The sequence below is a fragment of the Ochotona curzoniae genome, unplaced genomic scaffold, assembly GCF_017591425.1.
Source record: "Ochotona curzoniae isolate NIBS_2020 unplaced genomic scaffold, NIBS_Ocur_1.0 contig_2210, whole genome shotgun sequence".
Taxonomy (NCBI): domain Eukaryota; kingdom Metazoa; phylum Chordata; class Mammalia; order Lagomorpha; family Ochotonidae; genus Ochotona; species Ochotona curzoniae.
Window position 1 is genome coordinate 3,057,716 of NW_024465369.1, and position 25,855 is coordinate 3,083,570.

General features: G+C 38.9%; 2 protein-coding genes across 4 annotated transcripts in view; both read right to left on the reverse strand.

The window, feature by feature from the left end:
- Positions 1-25,855, reverse strand: part of ZRANB3 (zinc finger RANBP2-type containing 3) — a 219,011-nt gene that overhangs the window by 142,192 nt on the left and 50,964 nt on the right. The window lies entirely within an intron of this gene.
- Positions 15,527-15,799, reverse strand: LOC121150563 (60S ribosomal protein L36a-like). The gene has a single exon (XM_040971503.1). It carries the CDS (start codon positions 15,797-15,799, stop codon positions 15,527-15,529), a length of 273 nt encoding a protein of 90 aa, XP_040827437.1.

Genomic DNA, 25,855 nt, shown 5'->3' on the forward strand with positions numbered 1-25,855 from the left:
CAGATGAATATTCATCTGCGACTTATTACTACTTTGAAAAGAGTCAAAACAATTTCTAGCGATTTTTTTCAAAGCTTTTTATACATTATTGTAGGAGGACAATGTGATCCTAGAAGGTCAGTGAGCACAGGATTACAGTTGATTGGATAATATTTGCATGAGAACAACCGAATGGCTACCTTTTGTATACCTGATTGGATATCATTTGTATAAGAACAGTTGAGTGGACAGTATGTGTATGAGAACATTTGGTAGAATATACAAAACAAAAGGCGGTCCAAATAAAAGTATAGAAACTGTTGATAGGTTTTGCTGATAAGCTCAATACCTCCTCCCTTATCCCCATAGGACCCTCAGTGTATAAAGTCTGATGCCACTAGTAAAACTTCAGCTCTTGACCATCAGTCAGAGTCCAAGCGTGTTATTATGGGCTCCATGCACCAAGTCCATCGCTGTGGAACAGCAACACATTATGAAACACTAATCACACACAGTAAAGACAAAAAAGCTTGAAATAATTTCAAAGTACATACTAGATGAAGGGTAACACAAAAAAATGCCTTCTTTGTATACCAAAAGCTTACTTTTCTCCATGAATTGCTTTATCTGTTCATGAGCTTCAAAAAAATTAAACTAATCTCTGATGCTTAATAATGTTTTGGAAATATTATGCTTCATTTGTTTGACTCCATTAACACAAAATTGCCCTAGAACTTATACTAACAAATAAAACAAAAAATTGTAACTGCATCCTAGTTTGGGAAAAAAAGGAGAGGTATTTTAGTGGTTTTGAGAGAATTGTTTTCAGGAAGTGTAAGTCTCACTTGGCCTTTATTTCACATATTGGCAATTATTTCTTCTTGTGTATACAACTGCCAATCAAAAAGATGATTTTCGGCAATGAATAGTGAAGAAATGTTCAGAGTGACTTAGACTTTAAGATTCATTAGACTCATTAGTATATTTTCAAGTTTTATATACACACATACAAACACACACACACAAACACACACAGAGGCCCATCCCAGTACTAGTAACTCCAGGCATTTGGGGAATAAGCCAGCAGAAAAAAAAGAAGTCCTCCCTCTGTCTCTGACCCCAGCTTCCTGTCCCCGCTTCTCAAATAAATAAAGAGAAATAAATGTTACTAATGTTACTGCAGAAATTAATGCAGAGACAGAGCAAAAAGGCTATTTCTATTCAGACGTAATATAAGATCTCTTGTGCACCAGTGGGTCAATGGGCCAGACCTACTTAGTCCATGTCCTGCCCTAGCAGGACCAGTGATCTTTCCTCAACAGCCCTCATCCATTCCAGTTCTTGTTGTTGTGCACTGCAGCCCAGTCAACCCTGATTCATACCCAGACACAGTTCACACTTGGCTCAGCAGGGCAGAGACTTGGCATAGTCCATCCTATACCTACCCTAGTTCTCACGAGCATCAGTGGATGCTGGAGTCTAGCACAGTATAGAACATCCCATACCCAGCCCACACACTTGCTGAGGGATTCTGCAGCTATATCCAGACCAGACCACAGCCCCCACCCTGGCCCTCACACTCTCCAATGGGGTTCACAGCTTGGTCAGGGCAGCCCCTTTGCTCTCTAGCCAGGCCTGCTCCCATCTACAGATTTTGTACATGCCAATGGTTGCTCTGACTCAGTCTGGTATATCCCCCATCCATCACAGCCTTTGTCTTTGGATGCTGTAGCCTGGCCTGACTTAGCCCCTAGTCCCAACTCTCTTTGGCAGGTGCTGCAACCTGGTCCTACTCAGTCTGCTCCCATCCCTGGCTCATGTGAACCAGTAGGTGTGATTCACCAGACCGGCATGACCTATACTCCAACCTGGTTTCTGCATTCACCAGTGGACTAAGATCTGCTCAGCCCTGCCCAGTCCACCACCTTCCAATACCAACCCACACACCTGCCAATGGGTGGGGCTACCCTGACCAGCTTGCCTGACCCCTAAGTCTGGAACACATGCTCAGCAGTGGGAGCTATGGCCCAGTAAGGGAGTCTCTCAGTTTCCCTACTCAGCCCACTGCCAGACCCAGATTTCATGCTCCAGCAGGTGCTAGGCCCTTGCCTGGCATAGCCTGCCCCTCCATCGTGGCCTTTGTGTGAGCTGGTTGATGTTGCGGGCCAGCCTGCCATACATCCTGTTTTAGGAAGCACAAACAGGTGCTACAGCTTGGACCTGCCAAGCCTATTCTCAGTTCCAGTACCTGTGAGTGTTGCCAGGTTTCACGTTCACTCCTGGTTCAGCCAGTCACCACCCCAACTCTTGAGCTAACCAGCGGGAACTGTCATAGGGTTGGGCCCACTTATCTCCCACAGAATCCATACCTGGGCCTGGTTCTCTCACATGCTGGTTAGGTCACAGTCCTGCCTAGTGTGACCTGGTCCCTGTTCCAACACTCAATCAGGTATTCAGATCTAGTTCTACTAGACAGGCCCCCAGCCATAGCTTTCATGTGGTACTGCGTGTGGTGGTCAGTGATGCTCTGTGCTAACAAGCCCAACTTAGGACTCCCATGTGGGCTGATGAATCAGTCTGATCCATATGCATCTTCTAATCTCTCCCCTCCATACCACCAGGTCTCAGTCCCCTCGCTTACCAGTCATTACAGTGGCCCTATTGTTAGGTGTCCCTCGGGATTCATTCCTCACTTACACATATGGTGTCCATATCCATGGATGTCCCTAGGCAATATTCCATCACCCCCAAGACTACAGAGCTCATCATAGGCTGGCCAGTGGGCAAAGCCTGCGGAATAAAGATGGTGTTGGCTGCTTAAAAAGTGGCCGGGGGGAGGGGTTGCTTCCTCTGGTCATCTGCCAAGATTGGCTGATGAAGCGGAGTTATGCTCTGTGTGCCTGACCCACCAAGTTTTTTTCTTTTTTAAGGAAAGATTTTCTGGGAAAAATGAGAAAACAAAGACAAAAAATTCAGCATACTTTGTGGTTTAAGAGGTCCAGATGACTGACAGCTGGACCAATAACTACTGTGAATGGCACACATTTATACCTAACAGTGGGCATTAAGGTGCACCTGAGCCTTTAAACTGGCTACTTATTATTTCTCCAGATCCTTCCTCTAGGCTTTATCTCATCCAAACTGAATGTCTAAACAGTAGGAAAGTCTTCATCTAACATATACCAAGACCAAAAAGGAGCAAAGGAAAAGCAGGGAGTTAAGATTCTGCTTTCAATATTTCCTCATGTTCCACAGGCTGGCAGAAACCATTTATGTCCCCGTTTGAAACAAATTAGGGAAAAATGTCCTCTGACTCCACATTTCTGTGTTTATATGGCATTAAGTATTTGTGCCTCTGGAAAACAAGGACAAGTTAAACTATAATGCCCGGTTCACCACTCCTCAGGAAGAAGTCCTGGGTAGAAAAATAGACTCTTCCTATTTCACAGTTGAGAAGACTATCTCAAGGACCCAAGGTGGCTCACCCAAACTATGTATGCTGAGCTGGGACTCTGGCAGCTCCATGTGAAATGAGGTAAATCACAGGTCTGCTATATGAGCAAGGATGTGCAAACCTGCTAAGACAGGAGACCTTGCTGATTTAAATAAATAACTGATCAAGGATGGAACATTCAGACTTTCTCTGTGCAAGGAATACCATATGAGAGCCCTTGCTTTCTCATAGAGCTTTGTTCAATTTAATTTTTAAATTTTTGTTTATTTGAGAGGGAAGAAGCAATCAGAGAGACAACTGCCATTCATCAATTTTCTCCACAAATGCCTAAAGCTGTTATGACTAGGTGGCAGCCAAAGCTGGGAGCCAGGAATTCAATTCAAGCCTCCCTTGTGCACAGAAGGAATTCAGTTATTTGAGCCATCACCTGTTGCCTTTCATAATCTCCAGTAGCAGCAATCAGAAATTAAAGAGTTACTGTCAGGAATGGAATTCAGCCACTGCAGTGTGGATGCAGGCATCCTAAATAGCATCTTAACTGCTAGGTCAAATGCCCACCTTAAAATCCTATTACATCTAGGGGGAGCAGTGGTTAAGGTCCTCGCCTTGAACTCCCGGGATCCCATATGGGTGCCGGTTCTATCCCGGCAGCCCCGCTTCCCTTCCAGCTCCCTGCCTGTGGCCCGGGGAAACGTGGGAGACCCAGAAGAGGCTCCTGGGGCATAGCATCGGCCGTTGCACTCACTTGGGAGTGAATCATCGGACGGAAGATCTTCCTCTCTGTCTCTCCTCTCTGTATATCCGCCTTTCCAATAAAAAAATAATAAAAATAAATCTTTAAAAAAATCCTATTACATCTATTCACTTGTTAAATCATGGTAATTCATGACTACAATTTTTACTTTTAAAAAGTCAGAAAAGAAGAACTTACATTGCAGAGTAATCACCTTTACCCATTTATCTCAACATCAATCCTGAAAGCAGCCTTGTTAATCTTATTATGTCTATTTTGAAATTTCATTGTTCTTTAACTATAGGCATTATTTGTTGATGCCTATGGACACAGAAAATTTTAAATACTTAATTCTAAATTTTAGCATGACCAGGAAAATACCTGATGCCACAGCACCAGGTGGCAATTAATCATTACTTATAATGAAGTTTTAAGAGATTATTTAGGGGAGGGGGTTTTGACTCTGTGGGTTAGGCTGCTGCTTGGAATACCTGTATGCTATTGAGGAGTGCCATTTCAAGTCTCAGGTGCTCCATTTTCAGTTCACCTTATTGTTAATGCATACTTGGAGGGTCAAACATGATAGTTCAAGGGTTTGGGCCTCTGTCACTCATGTAGGAGACCCAGACGAAGTTCTGGCTTCTGACTTTGGCTTTGCCAAGCCATGGCTATTGCCAGAGTGTACCACTGCATGTGGGATACCACATCTGCCTGTTTGTGTTTCTGTTTCTCTCTCACTTTCCCTTTCATCTCCCTCCCTTATTGGCACTCTGCCTTTCAAGCAGATGAAAAAAATATAAAGTCCAGTGTGGTGGCTATTTAGGTTTGTCCTTTACCATGCAGGGCTAGCATTTCATGTGGGTGGTGGTTCTCGTTTTGGTACTTCATTTCTGATCCAGCTCTCTGCCTGTGACCTGGGAAAGCAGTGGAAGATGCTCCAAGTACTTGGGCCCCTTTCATCAACATATGAGACCTAGGGGAAGCTCCTGGTTCTTCCTTTGAATTGGTTCAGGGTCTGGCTGTTGCAGCCCTCTGGAGAGTGAGCCAGCTGATGAAACAAGTCTCTGTTTCTCCTCTCTATAACTGGACCTTTCAAATTAAAAAATTTTTTTTTATAAAATAAATTAAATTTAGGCAAGAATAAAACAGGAAGTGGATTTTGAAAGCTTCCCTTGTCATTCTTATCACAAGAAAGGCTGACAGAAGCTCAGTGAGTTAGAGAAAGAAAAGGCTAGAATATATTTACAATGCCTTACTACACTTTGCATTAAAAAGTTTGGTTTCCGTCTAAGCTATTGGCTAAAAAAGACAAACAACTTTATACCACAATATTAAAAGTTTTGTTTTGATAGTTCCAAGGACTGTTAATGCATTATCTTGTTTCTAAAATATTTGTCAGAGGAAACTACATTTGTTAAAACATCTTTTATAGAATATTGTGTCTGTTCACTAATATGCAAACTGTTTGCCAAAGGAACTTGATTTTAATATGCAGATGATAACTTATTTTAATGACCTCAGATCTAGTTCTAATTAACTCAATTTATATAAAAAGACAGTGAAGATTCTCATAAAATTAGGAACATGACTAAAGGGACACTTCCTCATTTGCAAGTACAATAAAATGACTAACATTAACTTTGAAGCAAAATTTGGAATCTTGATGTATTACAACATTCTATTATGAAAAAAGATTTGGCTTCTTACTAAACAAAATTTGTCTCATTTCCAGCATCCTCCTACATCACCTCCTCCTACTTTTCCCCAGTGATGATAGCTATAAGGATCATCTTACCACTCCTTACATTTATAAGTTTAGAGAATAGATTCAAGTTTTAGTTATAGTTCTTTGAACTTCTGATTACAAATTCTCTGATTTGATCACACACTGGAATTACCTGGTAAAGTAAAAGCAACAAACTGATACCTAGAAAACCCACCCATCTAACTTGAGCATCAAGATTTTGAAAGCTTCCAGGTGAATATAATAGTATGCAATAAAGTTTGAGTCAATACAGAGAGAAGAATTCAGTAGGGGCAAACAATACCTGTCCCAACTTCTATCACCTCTATTTTTCAGAAACATTTCTCAGAGATGGATGTTTGAAGAAGGGTAAGTCACAATTTAGGATGCCTAAACCCAATATACTAAGTGTCTTTGAGTCTCAACTCCTCCGCTTTGAATCCAGCTTCCTGCTGGTGCACAGCAAGTGAGGAAGGAGGTGATGGTGAATACCTGGTTTCATGTTGCCCAACTGGGAGATCTGGATTGAGCGCTGGGCTTCTGGCTTTCGCCTGGACCAGATCTGGCTATTCCAGGCATTTGGAATGTGAATGAGCAGAGGAAGATTTCACTCCATCTGTCTCTGTGTTTCTAAATTTAAAGTAAAAATGAAAAAAAAAGTAGAGAAAAAAATCTTCCTTTACAATTTTCTACAGTGATATTATACACTAGTGCCATACTTAATATTTCACCTTCGCATATAAAATTAACACTAAAACTAAATTAAAATCAATTTACAGAATGTATAGTCTTAAGGATCAAATGATACTGTTCAAAGTAGAATCAGTTTCACAGGTTAAATTTCTTCTTAGCACTCAACATCAAGGTGTGATATCTCTTATATTCTATTAATATTACTCCTTATCTATTTAGCATTGGACATCAACTTTCTTATGTAGCTATTTTGTTATTCACGATAACAAAAAAGTTCTCTCTTTTTTTGAGATAAGAAACACATCTGTTTAACCAGAGTCCAATGTTATCCTGTTATTAATACTAAAAAGTGAAGTTTCATTCCAGTTGGACAAGGCTGAATTCCCATTTTAAAACAATCTGATTGCTTTCCTTATCGGCTGCCATATGTATAATCTCCAGGCTGTCCTCATTAAACTTCTGGGTTGGCTTTAATGCTAAGTCTTCTTCTCTCTTGGTTTTCTTCTTTTTTTTTAAAATAAACTCCTCAATTATCAATCTCAAAAATAAACTTAATTTCATTAATTATTCTTTTTCACACATTTTCAGAAGTGAAAATTACTACTTTGACTTCAGACTTTGGGTGTTTGCCTGAATAATTCTAGTTTAAAATTAATTCTCCCTCTATAGTTTGATTGAAATGTCCTAAGTGTCATTCAGTATCTATGATTGCTAATCTATAGTCTTTTTTTCTACCTTTAGGAAAGCTTTTGATATCTTCTTTACAACCTTGACATATAGAAATTATACAAAAACGTGTTTCCTCTATTCTACCTGTACTGAGAAAGATCTTTTAATATGGATGCTTATATCTTTCATAATTTTTCAGAACCTTTCACTAAAATGGTTTTACATCTAATTGTAAACATATGCTCTAAGCAATGTTTTAGGTTCTAGGATTATAATATTGTAAAAAGAACACACATTTTATTCAGATGAACAAAAATGTTGATTATATATTAAATAGTGAAATGTGCTTAATAAGGAGAACATGAAATGTATGGAAAAGGTATGAAAATCTTGATCACTGCTAAGGAAGGTTTCACAGACAAGGTGAATCCTGGATCATTGCATGAAACAAATCAGGACATGAGGCACAATGATGAAGGAAAATAAAAAAGTCTGTCATCATCATACTTCTAGAGGCTCGCAGGAAAAAAAATGAGCTCCAAAAACTGAACGGAGGAGCAGGGCAGGTCAGAAATTTCACTGGAGGTTTGGTCCTATGGGAGCGGGTGAATCCTGATAAGAACTCTAGCTTTGCAGCCTGGCACGGTAATCAAGGGCTAAAGTCCTGTCTTGTGTCTGCAGGAATCCCATATGGAAGCTGGTTCCAATCCCAGAGACACCTCTTCCCATCCAGCTCTCTGGGAAAGCAGTCAAGGACAGCCCAAAGCCTTGGGAACCTGCACCTGATGGGAAACCTGGAAGAGGCTCCTGGCTTCTGACCAGCTAAACTCCAACATCTCTGTATATCTCTCTATATATTTCTCTCCTCCTCTCTATATATCTGATTTTCCAATAAAATAAATCTTTAACATGATTTCCTTTATGTACAGTATGACCATCCTAACTGCTTTACTGAGAACTGATTATTGCAGGGGAGTAAAGTTAAAACAAAAACAGAAGCCTATTTAATAATCTAGGGTAAAGATGATGGTGACTTGAAACTGGGTGATGGTATTCACATTTGTGGATGAGGATGAAACTGCACGTATATTTTGAAGGTAAAACTGACAGGATGTTCTGATGCGATGAATCTATACAATGAAATGAAAGGCATTAAGAATTAAAACAAGGTTACTGACCCAGGAAATGGAAGAATAAAGACATCTATACCTGAATTTGGGTAGACAGTGAAAGAAGCAAATGTCTGCTAGCAAATATCAGGAATTTGGTTTCAGCCTTCATAAGTCAGCAGATGAATGAATAAACAAATCTACAAATGTGGGAAGAAGTCTGGTCTGGAGTTACAAATTTGGGAGTCATTAGCATCTTTAAACGCATCTTTAAATTAGCATCTTTAAAATGCTTGGTCTTGATGGTATCTCACAGGCATAAAAAGAAAAAAGTTCAAGGTTATCTGTCTCTGTGAGTCATTCTTTCAACTAAGTGAAAATAATGGGCATTTAAAAAGTTTACAGTTACATTCACATTGTTGTGTAACAAATCTGTTCTACTTTCTGTCTCTATAAACTTGAGTACTCTAAGAACAGCAGTTGGAACAGGGGCACCGGGTTGAGTCAGGCTACAGCACCTGCAAGCAAATGCTAAGGTAAGATGGGTCACGTTAGACTGGACCGCTGCATCCACCAGCACACATGAGACTGGGAACAGGGGTGGGGGGAAAGCCTGGTAGAGGAGTGGTGGGGACTCAACTGCTGCACCTGGTGGAGCCTGAGAACTGGAACTGGGGGCAGACCAGGCTGGGCAGAGCTACAACACCTGGTGGCCTACATGTCACTGGTACAATCATGAGCCAGAATAGGGGCAGGCGTGTTGGGCTTTGCCCCAGCATCAGTTGGCAAGAGCTGGGACTAGGGGCAAGTCCTGTCAAACTAGATTGCAGAACCACCTAGAGAGTCAATATCCAAGGCTGGGAGTGGATTCCATGGGGATGTTGTGGGCTCCTCTCTGATGGCTGTAACTCCCAGTGTTGAGCATGAGAACCAGGACTGGGGGCAGGCCTAACTGGACAGATGGTGGCACCCATTGGCATAAGCATGAGATGGAGGGCGGAGTCGGATGGGTTGAGTTAGGCTTCAATGCCCAATGATGTATGAGATCTCAATGGGATGTGACCAGACTAGTTAACTGAACCTTCTGGCAGGCAGAGGAACCAGAGAGCTGGGGGGCAAGTCCAATGGGGGCTATTGGGGACTGTTCTGACTGGGCTGCTACTCCCTTGTGTTACATGGGGGCAAATGTGTGCTGGGCTGGGCTGAGCTGGGCTGCAACACACATTGAACTAATGAGGATGGAGGACAGAACAAACGGATCTACTATCCCACTGAAGCTTGACAGCAAATATCTGGCTTAATGAAGATTCAAGAGATGGACTATGACAGCCAATAGACCTTGCAGGGATTTCCTCATCCACGGATCTATTGCAATCACATGAACAGAACCCACAGAAAAGCAGTGTCATGGAAGACAAAAATCCATGCATTTGACATTTAAAAGTGGTGGAATTACATTAAATTATTTATCAAAGTTTAGAAAATAACAGAGTGGGATATAAAATAACCTGCCAGAATCACATTTTAAAAGTTCTCAATCTATAACACATATATTGAAGTTAACATTAGTTGTTAACCTTGGTAATACTTATGTGAGAACACATTGGCAATCTGCCTTGAAACTATATTACCCTACTCACAAAAATTTGTAAAAATGTAAAAAAAAAATAGGAGACTTAAGAGGAAATGTAGAGAGAAAATTTACAGCTATATTCATCAAAAATCACAGTTCGGTGGGGGTGAGCATCAGACAAACCAAAAATTTAAGAAGAAATTCTGGAAAATGAGAAACTCATAAAAGGTAGAGATAAATTCACTGTACATTCTTTGGCTGACTGAGAAAGTACAGCTGTCTGCACAAAGGGCACGAATAGCCTAGTGAAAAGTGAAAACTAAGGAAAGCTTGAGAGATGACAGCAATTACTGTGTCAAGCCATCACACTGACAGGCAGAAGGTTGAAGTTTTAAGGGCTTGATCAGCTCAGGAGTAATTTCCGTCCAAATTGTCACTTAATGATTATAACTATATAAACAGAAAAGCAAGATCTAGGAAGGTAGGCTAATAATTATAAATAAGAATGAAAACATTCAGCAGAGACATCAATGTCTGTATTCCATGGTTGACAAAAAAGAATAAATCAGATGCCAGATCTGTTATATTATACTACCCAAAATATATGAAATGAAGCAGGCATTTGGCCTAGCAGTTAAGATGCCAGTGGGATGCTGGCATCCCATATCTGAGTGCCTAGGCTCAAGTCCCAGTTCCTTTCCAAATTTTGCTTCCTCTCTACTTGCACCCTGGGAGGTAGAAAAGTGATGGATCTACCCATGTGGAACACCTGGAATGAGTTCCTGGCTCCTGGCTGCAGTCTAGCCTATTCCCTGCTATTGTAGACATTTAAGCAGTAAACCAGGAGTTGCAGAATCCCCCAGTGTGTCCTTCTTTCTGTCCTTCAAATCACATAAAGAAAATATATGGTTTTCAATTGAACATTGATAGACATACAAATGAATTAGAAAAATAATAAAATTTGAGTATGCTCACATGCTGAAGTTAATGTAGCAATTGTAAACATGTTCAACAAATTAAAGAACATTCTGGTAACAATTCAGTTAAGAAACTATTATAAAATACAGAAGCTAAAAAATTACCATATGGGAATTTTAGAATTGAATAGCACAACAGCTAATGTAAAACCTAAAAATGTCTTTACTGGTTGTTGCAGGCAAATTCAAGATGGTCCCTAAAGATTTAATCCCATGTACAAACACTGCAAGTGCCTAGGGCTGTAATTATAATGGATTTTACTACTATGATACTGTGAGGGTATTTTTTTAAAAGTTGTGGAAAATGAAATTAAAAGATAAGTTTCTATTTCTTAAAAATATATATATATATTTTATATATATATATATTTATATTTTTCATATATATATATATATATATATATATAGGAAAGGCAGGTTTACAGAGAGAAAGAGAGACAAAAAGATCATCCATTCACTTCATTCCCCAAATGGCCACAACAGCCACAGCTGAGCTGTTCCAAAGCCATGAGCCAATGGTAAGAAATATGGATCCAGGTCTCTATGTGAGTGTAGGATTCCAAAGACCCAGGCTGTCAGTCTCTGCTTTGCCACATCACAAGCAAGGAGCTGGATCAGAAGTAAAGTAGCTAAGATATGAACTGGTGCCCATATGGGATCCTGGTGCTTGAAGGTGGATGGTTAGCCTGTTGAACCATGGTGCCAGCCCCTAAGCTCTTATTTCAATGCAAGAAATTCTGAAACCCATACAGTTTTCCATACTGCATGTTTTTATGAACTTTTAAAAGATCCTACATATTTGACACAGCTGAATTTTACACAGGGAGATTATCCAAGTAGGCCTTGTTGGGCTAAGGGGAACAGAAGTGACTCTGAACATAACAGGCTTGATCTAAGGCTGTGAGCTCATTTAGAGCAGAAGTCTTCTGCTTTCCAACTGGTGGCAGAAGAGAGACTAGAAGCTCGAGAAGGATGTTGTTGTTAGCTTAACACTAAAGAATCCACATGGTAAGAAACATGGATGGCCTCTACCATCTGAGATGGATACAGGCGGACAGGTAGTAGAAAAAACAAGGAACTCATTGTAACAAATGGAAGAGAAGGAATTTTGTGAGTCAGAAGAATGAACATGGAAGCTCTCTTGTCCTCAGAGCCTCAAGTAGGAACTCTAGTTTCAGTTAACATCTTGATTTCAGCATTCTGATAGTGTGAGCCGGGAACCCAGCCATCCCACGCTGCACTTCCAACCCATAGAACTCAGAGCAATAAATGGGTGTTGTTTTAAGCCATTGCTCTTGTGACAATTATCACACAGAAATAGGAAACTAATAGAATCAAAAGTATATGAGAAGAAAAAAAAGTACAATAAGCTTAAACATGGAAAATTACTCAATCTGACATATACAGGAAAAAAACACTGAAGAAAAATGAACAGAGCATCAGAGACTTTTAGGACATTGTAAAGCTTCTCAAAATTTATATAAAGTGAGGCCCAAAAGGACAGAGAGAGAGGCCGAAAAACTAGATTAAAAACTCAGGGTAAAAAATTTATCAAATTTGAAGGAAAAAATATTTACTCAAAGATCCAAGAAAGCCGATCCTGGTGAAATAAACCAACAACAAAACACACACAGAGGCATCATAGGTACAATGTCCAAAGACAAAGAAGAAATACTAAAAACAGCAAGAGAGAAACAACTACTTGTATACAGGGAATGATTTTATAAGGGCTTTCTTCATGTCAGAGCAGAGGCCAGAAGGTAGAGGAACGACATTGAAATACAGAAAGAAAAACAACTATAAACCAAGCATACATCTTGGAGAAGTACCCTTTACAACAGAAGCTGAAACCAAGGCCTTCCTAGAAAAACATGTACTAAAAGAATTTGTTGCTGGCAGACTTAGCCCACTACAGTAGGTGGTATGTCCTAGGATAACAACTGTGGGTATACATAAATATAAAAAAACTGCAGACACATGTACACACATAATAGTTTTTGCCTTTCTCTCTTGAAACTTTCCTGAAAAACAAAAAAGAGTTGTATAATGAGAAAAACTGTATCTATCTCTCTGCCTTTCAAATAAATTTTAAAAACAGCAGCAAGGTTAAAAAACTATTATAGATTGAAAGAAAGGAGGAATACAATTATGAAATGTACTGCAGTATGCTCTATTGCATGAAGCATACAAAATGGCTGAAACAATGTCAAATCTTCTATTTGAGAAGATATTTTTAAGAGTTCAGGTGGTGAGGAAATAAGAGTTCACCGTAGAAGGTATGTAATGGCAAATAAGTATATGAAAATTTGCTAAACATCATTAGTTATATGAAATTGTGAATTAAAACCACAATGAAATGTAATGACATGTCATCACAATGACTATAATGAAAAGATAACAATTATAAGTACTAAACAAGATGTGGAGCAATTGCAATCTTCATGTTGACAGAGGGATTATAAAACACTGTGGTTCTTTGAGAAAACTATTAGGCATTTTCATTAAAAGTTAAACACACACTTACCAAATATCTCAGTAATATAACTCATAGGTATTCAGGCAAGAGAAATGAAAACACGTGTCTACATAAAGATTTGCTTATGAATGTTCTCAATAGCATAATATGTAACAGCTCCCAAAGGTTAAGATACTGATGCCCATTAATTAGCGAATTAATAAACAAAATGTAGTGTAGTAATACCATGAAACAGTCAACAAGCAAAAGGAACAAACTAGATTCATACAATGACATGGATAAACCTAGAAACATGAGGCTAAATGAAAGCAGCCAGGCGCCGAAAACCACTTTGTGTATGACTACATTTGTGTGTCATTTCTAGAAAATGTACGCATTAGACACAAAATAGCACATCATCTGGTTCTGGAAGCAGGAGCAAAGATCAACTGAAAGTGAGGACAAACCATTTGATGGGATAGAAATTCCAGGAGTGAATTTTGTGATGGTGTTAAAGCTCATCAAAGAGTATATCTATATGTTTATTTTTTACACATAAATAATACCACAACAAGCTGGGCGGGACAGGGCTTATAAAGACATTTAGAAGCATAAGAAAACACATGTCCTGAAAGCCAAGAGATGTTTCCAGAATTGGATAAATAGTGTCACACAATGCTGATAATTTTTTGTAATATTTATTTTTTGTTTTACTTTTACAAAGATTTATTTATTTTTATTGGAAAGGCAGACTTACAGAGAGGACACAGAGAGAAAGATCATCCATCTACTGATTCACTACCAAAGTAGCTTCAAGAGTGCAGGATCCCAAGGCTTTGGGCCGTCCTCAACTGCTTTCCCAGAAATGGAGCAGCTGGAATATGAACCAGTGCACATACGGGATTCCAGTGCTTGCAAGGCGAGGACTTTAACCACTAGGCTAAGGTGCTGGGCCTGCTAATTCTAAGATAAAAAATGTGCAATGACCACCAGAGTTGTGCAATGACCATACCAGAAGCAAATCAATAGCCTTGTTAGGGTGAACACAGGAACAGGAGATGAGAAAATGCAGACTGGAAACACAGATCACTGGTATATGGAGTCTTACAGTAAAGCACATAAATTAAGCAATGGATGGAGGAAAAGGTGGAGTCAAGAGCAAATTTTGTTCTTTTGGGCCTGGCGCGAGTTGGTTTGTATATCAGCTGTTACACTTCGCTTCCAGCTCCTTGCCTGTGACCTGGGAAGGCAGTAGAGGGCGGCCCAAGGCCTTGGGATCCTGCACCCATGTTGGAGACCTGGAAAAAGAGCCTGCCTGGTTCATGGCTCCTGGCTTTGGATCAGCTGAGCTCTAGCCAATGGGGCCACTTGAGGAGTGAACTAATGGATGGAAAATCTTTCTCTCTGTCTCTCCTTCTCTCTGTAAATCTGACTTTCCACTAAAAATAAATAAATCATCAAACCGTTTTTTTGCTCTTTTTTTTTTTTTTTAGATGGGGAAATTAGTGTGCTTATATGACAAGAAGAAAAGTCAGTAGAAAGTAGGGATCTGAGACTGGAGAATGTCAGCAGAATTGCCAAGGCAAGGTTGTAAGTAGATCACAGGCTGAGACAATGGTTGGAGTTACACGGTAGCATACATAACTGACATATAATAAAAGGAGAGAAGATAAGAAAGAGGTGTGAAGAAACTGGAAAATGAGCAGCTAACTGCAGCTCCAACAACTGTTGTCTGAAACCTTCACTTCCTTGGAAATGGAAGTGCATTATCAGCAGGGTGTAAGGATACATGAGACAGTGGTACAAAGTTGAGGATATGAGAGAAAGGAAGAAGTATTTTTAAGGATAATAAAAAAGTGTACAGCAATATAACATTTGTAAGACAAGTATGAATTCAGAATAAAACCAGGCAGCAGGTTTTCCTTCACTCACGATTACTGCCAATATATATGGGTATAGGCTTTACCAGGATTTTTTAAATTGATGGCTCCAGCTTATTTCCTCAAAACAAAAACAAAAATAACAAATTAAGTTAACACTAACCTTAAGATTTTATTGTCTTCCTAACAAAGCAAAGGATGATATTAGAACTGGAACCCTAACCCTACCCCAAACCCTTTCTTTTCTTCCCTCCTCCAAATTAAAAATGTTGACATCTTTTAATAGCCAACATTCTCTTGGATCTGCACTTGGGCTCGACACACTCAAGCCTCAGCACAATCTTTGTAGTTTTAGTCTTTTTCCAGAAAACTGGTTTAGTCTGCCCACCGTGGCCACTCTGCATCCTATCATAACAATGTTTCCCCTGGGCATAAACGGAGTCTTTGCCCTTCATATATCGCGTTACTTTGTGGGGCTGGTGCTTGCCACACTGCTTCCAGAAGTTCCAGCATATTTTAGGAACATCCACCATATTTGCAAAGCACTGTTGGCACAAAAACAAGCTACCAGGTAGATTTAACCAGAATTGTTCTAGGTAGATTTGAACAGAAAAATAAGAGGGAGCAAAAAAAATGTGAAGGCATATTTAAGGAAGGATTACAATGAATAATCGCTGAATTTAATGTAAGTATGAAGAGATCAGACACTAGGACAGTGACACATAATAAAAGCATGTGACATATGGATGGGATCAATGAATTGCTGATTATAGTGGGATGAAGAACTAGTAAAATTATGATAGCAATGATAACAGAATAAGAAGTAAAACCTTTTATACAATTTATTGATAGTTGCTTCAATTTAATACCTTTGCTTTCCATTGTTTTCTTTTTATAAAGTACCTCCTATGCTATGTTTAACCTCTTAGATGGATCATTTCTTTTCTTCTGTATTTCTGCCTTTTGGCATGCCTTGATTCTATCTTTCACACTTCAGGGATCCTACTTTTGATTTATAAGAACTCTTCTATTTGCACACTATTCCTTTTTCATAACCATTTCTCATTTTATAAAGATAGCTTCTTTCTCAATATTATGTTTCTCTATATGGGTTAGATGTTTTTTTCTAGCTTATCTTCTGTTCCCCCCTGAATAACCTATTTTCTGTGGGGGAATAATCTGCCTCTTGGAAGCTGATCATCTGCCTCCTACAACAGGTGATGCCTGGTGGTTCATTTACAGTGAGAATGAAGGGGGTGGACTTACAGTTTGAGGTAGCACACTGTATTATATCCCTCCTGCTGTTGGGTACATAGAAAAATCAGTCCCACCTCCCACTAACTATGCCCCTTTTTAATTTGTGTGCTGGGCTGCAACTTTCTTGTTTTTCCTTTTAGAAATTTCTACATCCTTTTCATCTGTACATGATCATCTCCTTCTTCTCACTGTTATTGGTTTATTTATGTTTTATTTCTTATACTCAAAGTTGATTTAATGAAATTTTGAGAGGGAAAGAAAATGAAAGTGGTAACTCAATCTGTTTCTTTGTACCAAAGCCAAATTCTTTGATGTTGTTGTGCTCAAAATTATTGAACTAGAAATCCCATTTGCTTAGTTGAAACCCTTTCATATATTCAGGAGTACAATACAAGGATAAAAGGTTACTGCATCTTTGGCTCCTGGGGAGAAAACAGACGTTGACACTCCAAGTCTGTATGATACATAACAAAGCAACAGGAAATACTTGGGCTCCTTCAACATGAACTTAATTTTACAGAGTTCTTGTTGGCCAAATCTCCTATTTTGGAGGATAGCATAAACAAAAGATTTTTAAAAAGGGAGGAAAATACACAATAGACTAAAAAGATAACTAAGCATCAAGATCCTGAAACTGGCAATTTCCTCCACCCCCCACATTTTTTTGTAAAAACAAAGATGGGTTTATATCTACACACCAGTTGGAATGAAGTCCATATTTGGCAACTTTTCACATCAAGAAAATGATGCTTCTCTGAACACAGGAGCCATACATTTGCTACGAAAAACCTCAAAGTAATCTTAGGAAGAAATTTCAACCACAACAATCTGAAACTAGGTCTCCTCAGCAAGTAACAGTATATGTTTCAGTTGGAAAGCAGTAGTGAAATGCAAGAAAGATATTCAGTACAACCCATATTCTCCACATATTCATTGACAATCCATGTTCAATTGTCAATCAACCATAAACAAACAGGAGTGAGCACAAGTGATAACCAGGAGACGGCATTAATACCATTAGCATCAGGAGGAGGATTCTGCACTCTGAGGCAGGATTAATGATTTATATATAGCTCATGTAGGAAGCTAGAAGAATGCCAACACCACCTGCTGGCCACTAGGTACTTTCAGTGTGGACCAAAGAAAGCACAGGGAGAAAAAAATGCATATAAAAATGGGTAATTCTGGCAAATTATATTGCAACTACACCCATATCTGCTGTTGCATGTGTTCTTACAAGGTGTCATTGATAATCCACCCATTACAAGAAGGGTTTGTTTCTTCATCTTGAAATGTAGGTGGGCCTATGACTACAATCCAAGATATCCAAGCTTAATCTGAGGATCCTTCCATCTAATCTTTTTAGGATGTTTCTTCATGGAATTGAGTCACCATTCTAAGCAGAAGTAGAGAGAATACATGAAGGGATCCGTAGTTCCAGCTGAGATTCCAGCAGGAACCTGAATTAACTGCCAGACGTGCGAATAAGCAGTCTTCAGGATGACTGCATCCCCTGCTACCATCTAAATGCAACACATGAGAAACTCCACAGGAGCCAGATTCCTGAACAATTAGAGATAATAAAGCTAACTGTTACAAGAACTGTGCTAAGCCATCGAGCTTTTGGGCAACTTGTTGCAGGATTAGTTCATCAGAACAATAACAAACAATGAATACCTAATCTTTGCCTGGCACTCTGCCAAATACTTTACAAGTATCATTTTTATATTATCCACGCAACTATTTAATAAGTAGGCCTTAATATCATTCACATTCTGTAACCAACAAAGAGAAACTAACATAGGCTGAATAAAGCCACAATAAGTGACAGAGCTGATACTGAGACCAAAGTGAAATCAAACCCCTATAATGTAAAGGCAGGACCTGGCCTCTTATTATCTCCCTTACCCAAGGTGTCCTTGCCTGTCCTTTATCAAAAGGAATTCACTTTGAAAAAAAAAATAATGCATCACTGAGTAGCCAACACATGTGTGACAAAAAGGAAACAAAGAAGTCTCTTAGGAAAAATGGTGCTGTAACTTGTTGTTGATGTTGTTATTGCTGTTGATGTGGCTGTTCTAATTCATACTGGTTGTTGACCTTGTTTCATGGCTTCTCACTTATGGTAATGTATAATGATGGAGTACTGGGGTCTATCATACACAGACGTGAGGGTACAATGGAACATGCATTCCTGCATCCAGACGAAAGATAGATTCCCAATGAAACTGTTGGACATGTGTAGACGATGGGATGCTGGACTGTTTGAATTTGTCTGTACCAACAATGTGTCAGGGTACACTTAAATAAGAGACTGATAGAATTATGATTCCTTATGAAGGATTACACTATTGTAATAAAATGGGGATAATCTGGCGGGGGGTGGGAATTTGGGAGGGAATCCCAGCCTATACAAAAATGTGCCACATAGTTCAAAATTCAAAATAAATTTTAAAAAAAGGAATTCACTGACTGGAGGGAGTGATCCAGCAGGCCTGGCAAAGTTCTGATCACCTAACTCAAGCAATCTTTGCTTCTACAATAGAATAGAACCTCAATGGCCATTACTGATCTCAGGCAGTTTGTGTATGGGACTTCAAGTTAGGGCAGAAAGTAACTGTCACCTAAATATAACTCTTAGGTCAACTGGGGCCCACCTAACCATCAGAAATTCAGTAATGAGCACAGCACCACTGACCAACCAGAAATTTAGACTTGAACAGTTTAGGCATTTCTCAGTCCAGATTTCACCCCTAACTTCTCATACAGCCCAGGAATTAAGCAATAACCAACTGGCTCCCTGTTCTGCATTTGGCAAGTATGTTGGAGTTATTTGGTAACAAAAGCTGAGTTCTTTTGCACTAAAAATATTCTATGATTATAACAAAAATAACTCAATGACTGAGTTTATATACCAAGCACTACAGGAAGCATACCTTCTTTTTTTTTTTTTTTTTTAAAGATTTATTTTTATTATTTTTTATTGGAAAGGCAGATATACAGAGAGGAGAGACAGAGAGGAAGATCTTCCGTCCGATGATTCACTCCCCAAGTGAGCCGCAACGGGCCGATACTATGCCGATCTGAAGCCAGGAGCCTCTTCCGGGTCTCCCACGCGGGTGCAGGTTCCCAAAGCCTTGGGCCGTCCTCGACTGCTTTCCCAGGCCACAGGCAGGGAGCTGGAAGGGAAGCGGGGCTGCCGGGATTAGAACCGGCGCCCATATGGGATCCCGGGCGTGCAAGGCGAGGACTTAACCACTTGCGCCACCGCGCCGGGCCCGAAGCATACCTTCTTATAGAGGTAATTTTATTATTTTCTTTTTTGTATATTGAGAAATTGAGGCACAGAGGGAGGCTTATAAGTTAATAAAGGTCACACAGCTTGCAGAAGAGAAGCTGACATTTGAACTGCAGCAGCCAAGTTTTAGAGCCTTCTATTATAGTTTTATAGTTCTTAAAACTGTAGAAAGAGTTCCAACCAACATGGAGCAACAGAAAGTTTATCTTCCTATCTGAAATAAATGGGGGGAAAAAATCACGCACTGCGATATGTAATTTAAAACACTTAATATAAGGCAACAGAGAAAAGTGATCCCTTAAAGGAGAGAAAACTAAAGATTTCTGGCCCTATGATTTTGTCCTTATGAGAGCAAAAGTTTGTCGCAAGAGAGCTTTCATGTGAAAGACAGCTAGAGCCCAGGTATCTGCACTGTTCCCCTCAGTTCAGAACAGCTGAGAGTATGAGGGGCCCAAGATTAAATTCACAGGGCAGAGTATTGAATGGCAGGTAGCTAAAGGAACCATGTTGTGGAGTAGCAGTGATGCATATTCCAGTTGCTTAACCTCAGATCCAACTCCCTGCTTCTTTGTATGGCTGCTGATTTTCTACTAGCTGTCAGAATGCAAGAAACCATGATGATAAACAAAGACGAGAAAAAGTATCAATCAATTGAAGCCAGTTGAATTAACAGATAATTAAAAAAAATTATTGTACCTGTATTCCATATGTTCAGAAAGCTACAGAAGACCACACACTAAATTAAACTTCTAGAGAAAATTAACAATGGTGGAAATTTAGAAAAATTTTTTGATGTAGTTAACAGTAGAAAGGAAGATTAGTGAACTGTGAAGTAAATGTATTCCATATGCTCAGGAAGCTACAGAAGAACACATACTATATTAAACTGCTAGAGAAAATTACAATGGTAGAAATTCAGTCAATTTTTGATGTAGTTAACATAGATAGGAAAATCAGTGAACCTGAAGACAGAACGAAAGAATAATTTTAAAAATTGCATTAAGGAACTGTCTTAATGAGCTAGTAAGTGGAAAATAGGGACTCTGATAAGAATAAAAATCAATAAATGGATGAAGCTATCTTCAGGTCATTTCAGAAATCATAATCCTTCTTTGTGCCACTGAAGAGAATCACATTGTTTTCTCGTATTTCATAACATCCTATGCTTATGTACTGCTTCCTGGTAAGCTTCTTACTTCAACCTTCCAGTTCACACTTCAAGTGACAGTATACTGCTATTTAAACATGCATATACCTATATATCTATACATGTGTATGTATGTATATCTATATCTATATATCTAGATAGATATGTCTATTAGATAGAAATATGTATGTATATCTATCTAGATCTAGATTTAATTTCAGCTTTCTAGTATTTCTAGTATTTCTAATTAATTTCTAGTATTTCCAGTATTTCTAATTACTATTTCTGTATAAAATAGCTCATGTTTCCAAAGGATTAGTCAAATCATTAAAAAAATCTCATTTGCTCCTTTTACATAACATTCTTTTACTTGTTTACTCCTTTCCTCGGCAATAATATTGGCTTTCATGATTTTTCTTTTATTCCTTGTTTGTGTGCAAAATACAGTCATCCCAATTTAGTTACAACAGGGTTGGTGATGGTAGCAGATACCAAAATATGTAAGAATTCAGGCAAAAATTTGTTTTTAACCACACAGTATCCAGAGAGGGGTATTTCTACTGAGTTTCTAGCCATCAGCTTTCCTGTATGAGGCAACCTGAAGACCCAGGCTCCTTCCATCTGGTTGTTCTGAAAACATTTAAATCCCCCATCCAGATTGCAAAAGGGATGAAAAAACACACGAGGAAAGGACCATCTAATATTTAATTTACTAGTACTGAATGAATTATTACCCGCCCTTCCCTCACCTGCATTGAAGGTGGGGAAAAGTTGTCTAGCTTCACAATTGCTTAAAGGAGGTGGGTTCTGAGCCAACAACTAACAGTCTCATGGTAGCCGTTTTGTCACAGTACTATTTATGACAGTCTATTTTTTGAGGCTATATGGGATATGTTTTGAAGGAGTGTGTTAACAATTGATACTGCTTATGAGAAAGTTCTAACATATTCTGGGGTGTCAGCTACCTGAAGCTTTGGTGATTTTTCCTAAGGACACTGAATATCATATACCTGTATGATGCCAAAGTCAGTATTATTTTCCCTGTGGGAATAGTACAATGCACTGAGCGCAGGGAATTTGCTCCCAGATCAGTGCATGCTCAGCTCACTATTTTCCCTGCAGTCTTAAAGCTTTTGTCACACTATACAAAATAGCGCCTCATGTGCCACTACTAGCATTCTTGATCTGCTGGCCATGCAAAAGAGGGCTACCCAGATCTATCTTGAGTGGAATCTGTAGGATGCCACATTTTGCTGTACACTGAGCCAGAAATGAGTTCACCCTCGGCTCAGTGCATGCACAGTATTGTCTCATAGCCTTTGTCTCCCTATACAAAATGGCGCCTGAATCAGCTCTAGGGAGCAGACTGGGCTATGAAATCCACCCTGTTCCTGCACTGCCTGTCTGGGACCTGCTGCTCTGTCTCTGCTCCTGGTCAAACCAAACAGACAAGCAGGATGGGCAGTTTTTTGGGTTTGCATCCTTAGCTCCTGGTGAACGTCCCTTCCCACCTTGTTGCTGGTGGAGTTCTGGCTGTTGATGCAATATGGATGGCCACTCACTAAATGCTGCTGGGGTATCAATCACTGTAACACCACAAGGTTGTATCTACTGCTTTCCCATATCTGTCAGTCCCCAGGTGCTCCTCTGCTGTTGTTGTGTCCTCTCCTATTTCCTGAATTGTGCCCTCTCTGCTTCACACTGCCTAACGTTTCTCCATTTGTTTAAACATGTCCTTACTCTATTCTGCCATTGTGAGGCTCGTCCTTCAAAGCATGGAATTTTTCGATCTCAATGAAATGCACTTTATCTACTACTTTTAATCTTGTTGCATGGTTTAGGTGCAATATCACACTTAAGAAGCCAGAACTTCTTTGCAAGTCACAATGACTTAAACCTATGAAATTCTTACAAGTTTCAGCTTTTACACATAAATCCTTGACTCATTCTGAGTTAACTTTTATGAATAATGTAAGCCAGAGGTGCAACTTCATGTTGCCTGGAGATTAACAGTTGTCACAGCACTATTTGTGACAAGCCCATTCTTTCCTCTATTGAATTGTCAGCATACTTGTGAAAACCACTGAACACAGATATATGCATTCATTTCTGGACTCTATCTCATCCCATCCCATCCCATCCCATTCCATTCCGTTTATACAATGTATGCCTCTATTTGCAGTTTTCCTTTTTTTTTTTTTTAGCTGTTTTAAAAGTTGAAAAAATGAGACCTTCGTTTTCAAAATTGTTTTAGCTATTCTGGATTCTTTGCATTTCCATATGAACTGGAATCAGCCTGTCATTTCTGCAACAGAAGGTAACTGGAATCACAGTAACTACTGTATTGGATCTGTAATATTGATAGATTTTCAACAGCTCTAATGTATGTCTATCAGACATGCAAAAGAGATGTTAGAAAATTAACAGTTCCCAGAAAAATGATTATGTTCGTCATATATTATGCTAATCACTTAGGAGATATAGATACTGCCTTCCACTGTTAACAGATGCAAAAGTAGACATAGCAAAATCACTCTGTTATAAATACAACAGTATCATTAGCATTCTAGTTTTAAAACTGGGTTGTAGGGGAGCACATACTAAATTTATTATTTTGCTATATTAGAAGCAATACTTTACACATATTGGTTTGATTACTACAAATATGTTCAGATTTCAAAATAGGATAGAAACAGGGGGGAAATTGATGAGCAAGAGAGATTAAATCATGTAGGTCGCATACCTCGTTGACATTCAACCTAAAACTAGAACTCATCTTGTAAACCCTCATCTAACACACTCTGCGGCTTGGAGGTTATAATCTAGGGCTTTTGAACACTCTTACCATGATGCTATGAACAGTTATTTCTCAAGGAAAAAAAAAAAACTAGTAACCATGGTAAGTTTTTTAGATGTGTCAAATTTAGACATTCCTAATACTGCAATGATAGAACTGGTACTTATGCAATAAACATTACCATTCTGTTTTTGCAAAGTCCTCTATCTTATTCTCCCAGTTAAAACATAAGACTATTCCCTTACATATGAGATATTGTTGGGCTAAAATTCCATCAGCGTGCTAATAAAATCTCTCTCTACATCTCATATTAATACATGTTCAAGACACAGAGATAGTCTTAGTGTTCAGTTTGCCAAATAAAGGTTGAAGCACAAAAGAAACAGATGCACATCCTGTCCAGAATGAATAATATTATAATTTTCTCTTATTATACATGCTTTATCATAATTCTGTCGAAGAGAGGTCCTACGAGAAACAACCAGAATCCTCTGTAGCACTGTGGAATATATCTGTGTCTTTAATTTTGTTTAAAAATGGCCTTTTTTGTTTGTATTTCTGCCTTTTTCTTAAAAACTGAAAAGAGTAAAAATCTGAAGAAATAATATGTGAACAAACAACAACAACAAAAAAGTTTCAATCTAATTCCAAGGCCTTAAGTTATCTAGATACTGCATTAAGATGCAAACCTTCAGTAATGTATTCAAGCACAGGAATATCCATTCAAAACGACATCTTCAAGGGGGCTAACTCACAAAATCGACCGTGAAAAAGGATTCTGTAGTTTGATTTTATTTACATTAATTTAACATAGGCCACACAATTTTTTAAAATCATAAAAGAAATTTCAAGTAAGAAATCTTTTGTTGATGCATCAGAATCTTAAGAAAAGAAAAACCTGGATTTCTTTCTTTCTTTCTTTTTTTTTTTGCTGTTTTCCTAATTTTCATTGGCACTGTGCGATTCTTATTAAACTTTCTCATATACAAAGCCCCTTGAAACAGGAAAGAGAACAATATCTAACTATTTAGAGAGTGGGAAGCTGATAATGAGGCAAGGAGAGGGAAGTGAAGGAGAACAGAGAGACACCAGTGTCATTTGCTGGTTTACAACAGTTGACATGTAGCCAAAAGAAATATCAACCTCCGTGATCATTTTACATTTTGTTGTCAACTATATAAAGAGCAAATTGTCCAGGAGCAAATAACTTCTTGATTCTCAAGTTTTTACCCATCCCAAGTATACCTAATTAATCATATTTCTAACTTCCTGCATTATGGTAACATTTTACATAAAATAAAAAAAAGTAAGTTAGATCCATGACTCTCTGGTATATAAATAAATCTCTGATTTTTAAATAAGGCAGTTATCTTATTTCCTTCAAAGTTATCAAGTATTGCCTTTAAAAATGATGCTTCTTGCCTCAGCAAGGTCCTTAGGTGTATCTATATCTATAAGATATAGATATAGATATTCACATCAAGGTTCTGCCACTTTCTAGATGAGAATTTTTTTTCCTTCCTTCCTTCCTTTCTTCCTTCCTTCCTTCCTTTCCTTCTTTCTTTTCCATTTTATTTGAAATGCAGAGACACACAGACAGACAGAAAGAAGTAAGTCTTTCATCACCCATATATATGCCCACAAAATCCAGAGTTAAACTCCACAAGTCATCAGCACAGAATTACATTTAATTCTCTCACACATCCAAGGACTTGAGCCATCAACTGCTGTCTCCCATGTTAAATATTAGGAAGCAGGCCCAGCACGATAGCTTAAGGTCTCGCCTTGAATGCGCCAGGATCCCATATGGGCGCCGGTTCTAATCCTGGCAACTCCACTTTCCATCCTGCTCTCTGTTTATGGCTTAGGAAAGCAGTTGAGAGTGGCCCAAAGCCTTGGGAACCTGCACCCAAGTGGGAGACCCAGAAGAAGCTCCTGGCTCCTGGCTTCGGATTGCCTTAGCTCCAGCCGTGGCAGCCACTTGGGGAGTGAATCATCGGATGAAAGACCTTTCTCTCTGTCTCTCCTCCTTTCTGTACATCTGCCTTTCCAATAAAATAAATAAGTCTTAAAAAATATATATTAGAAAG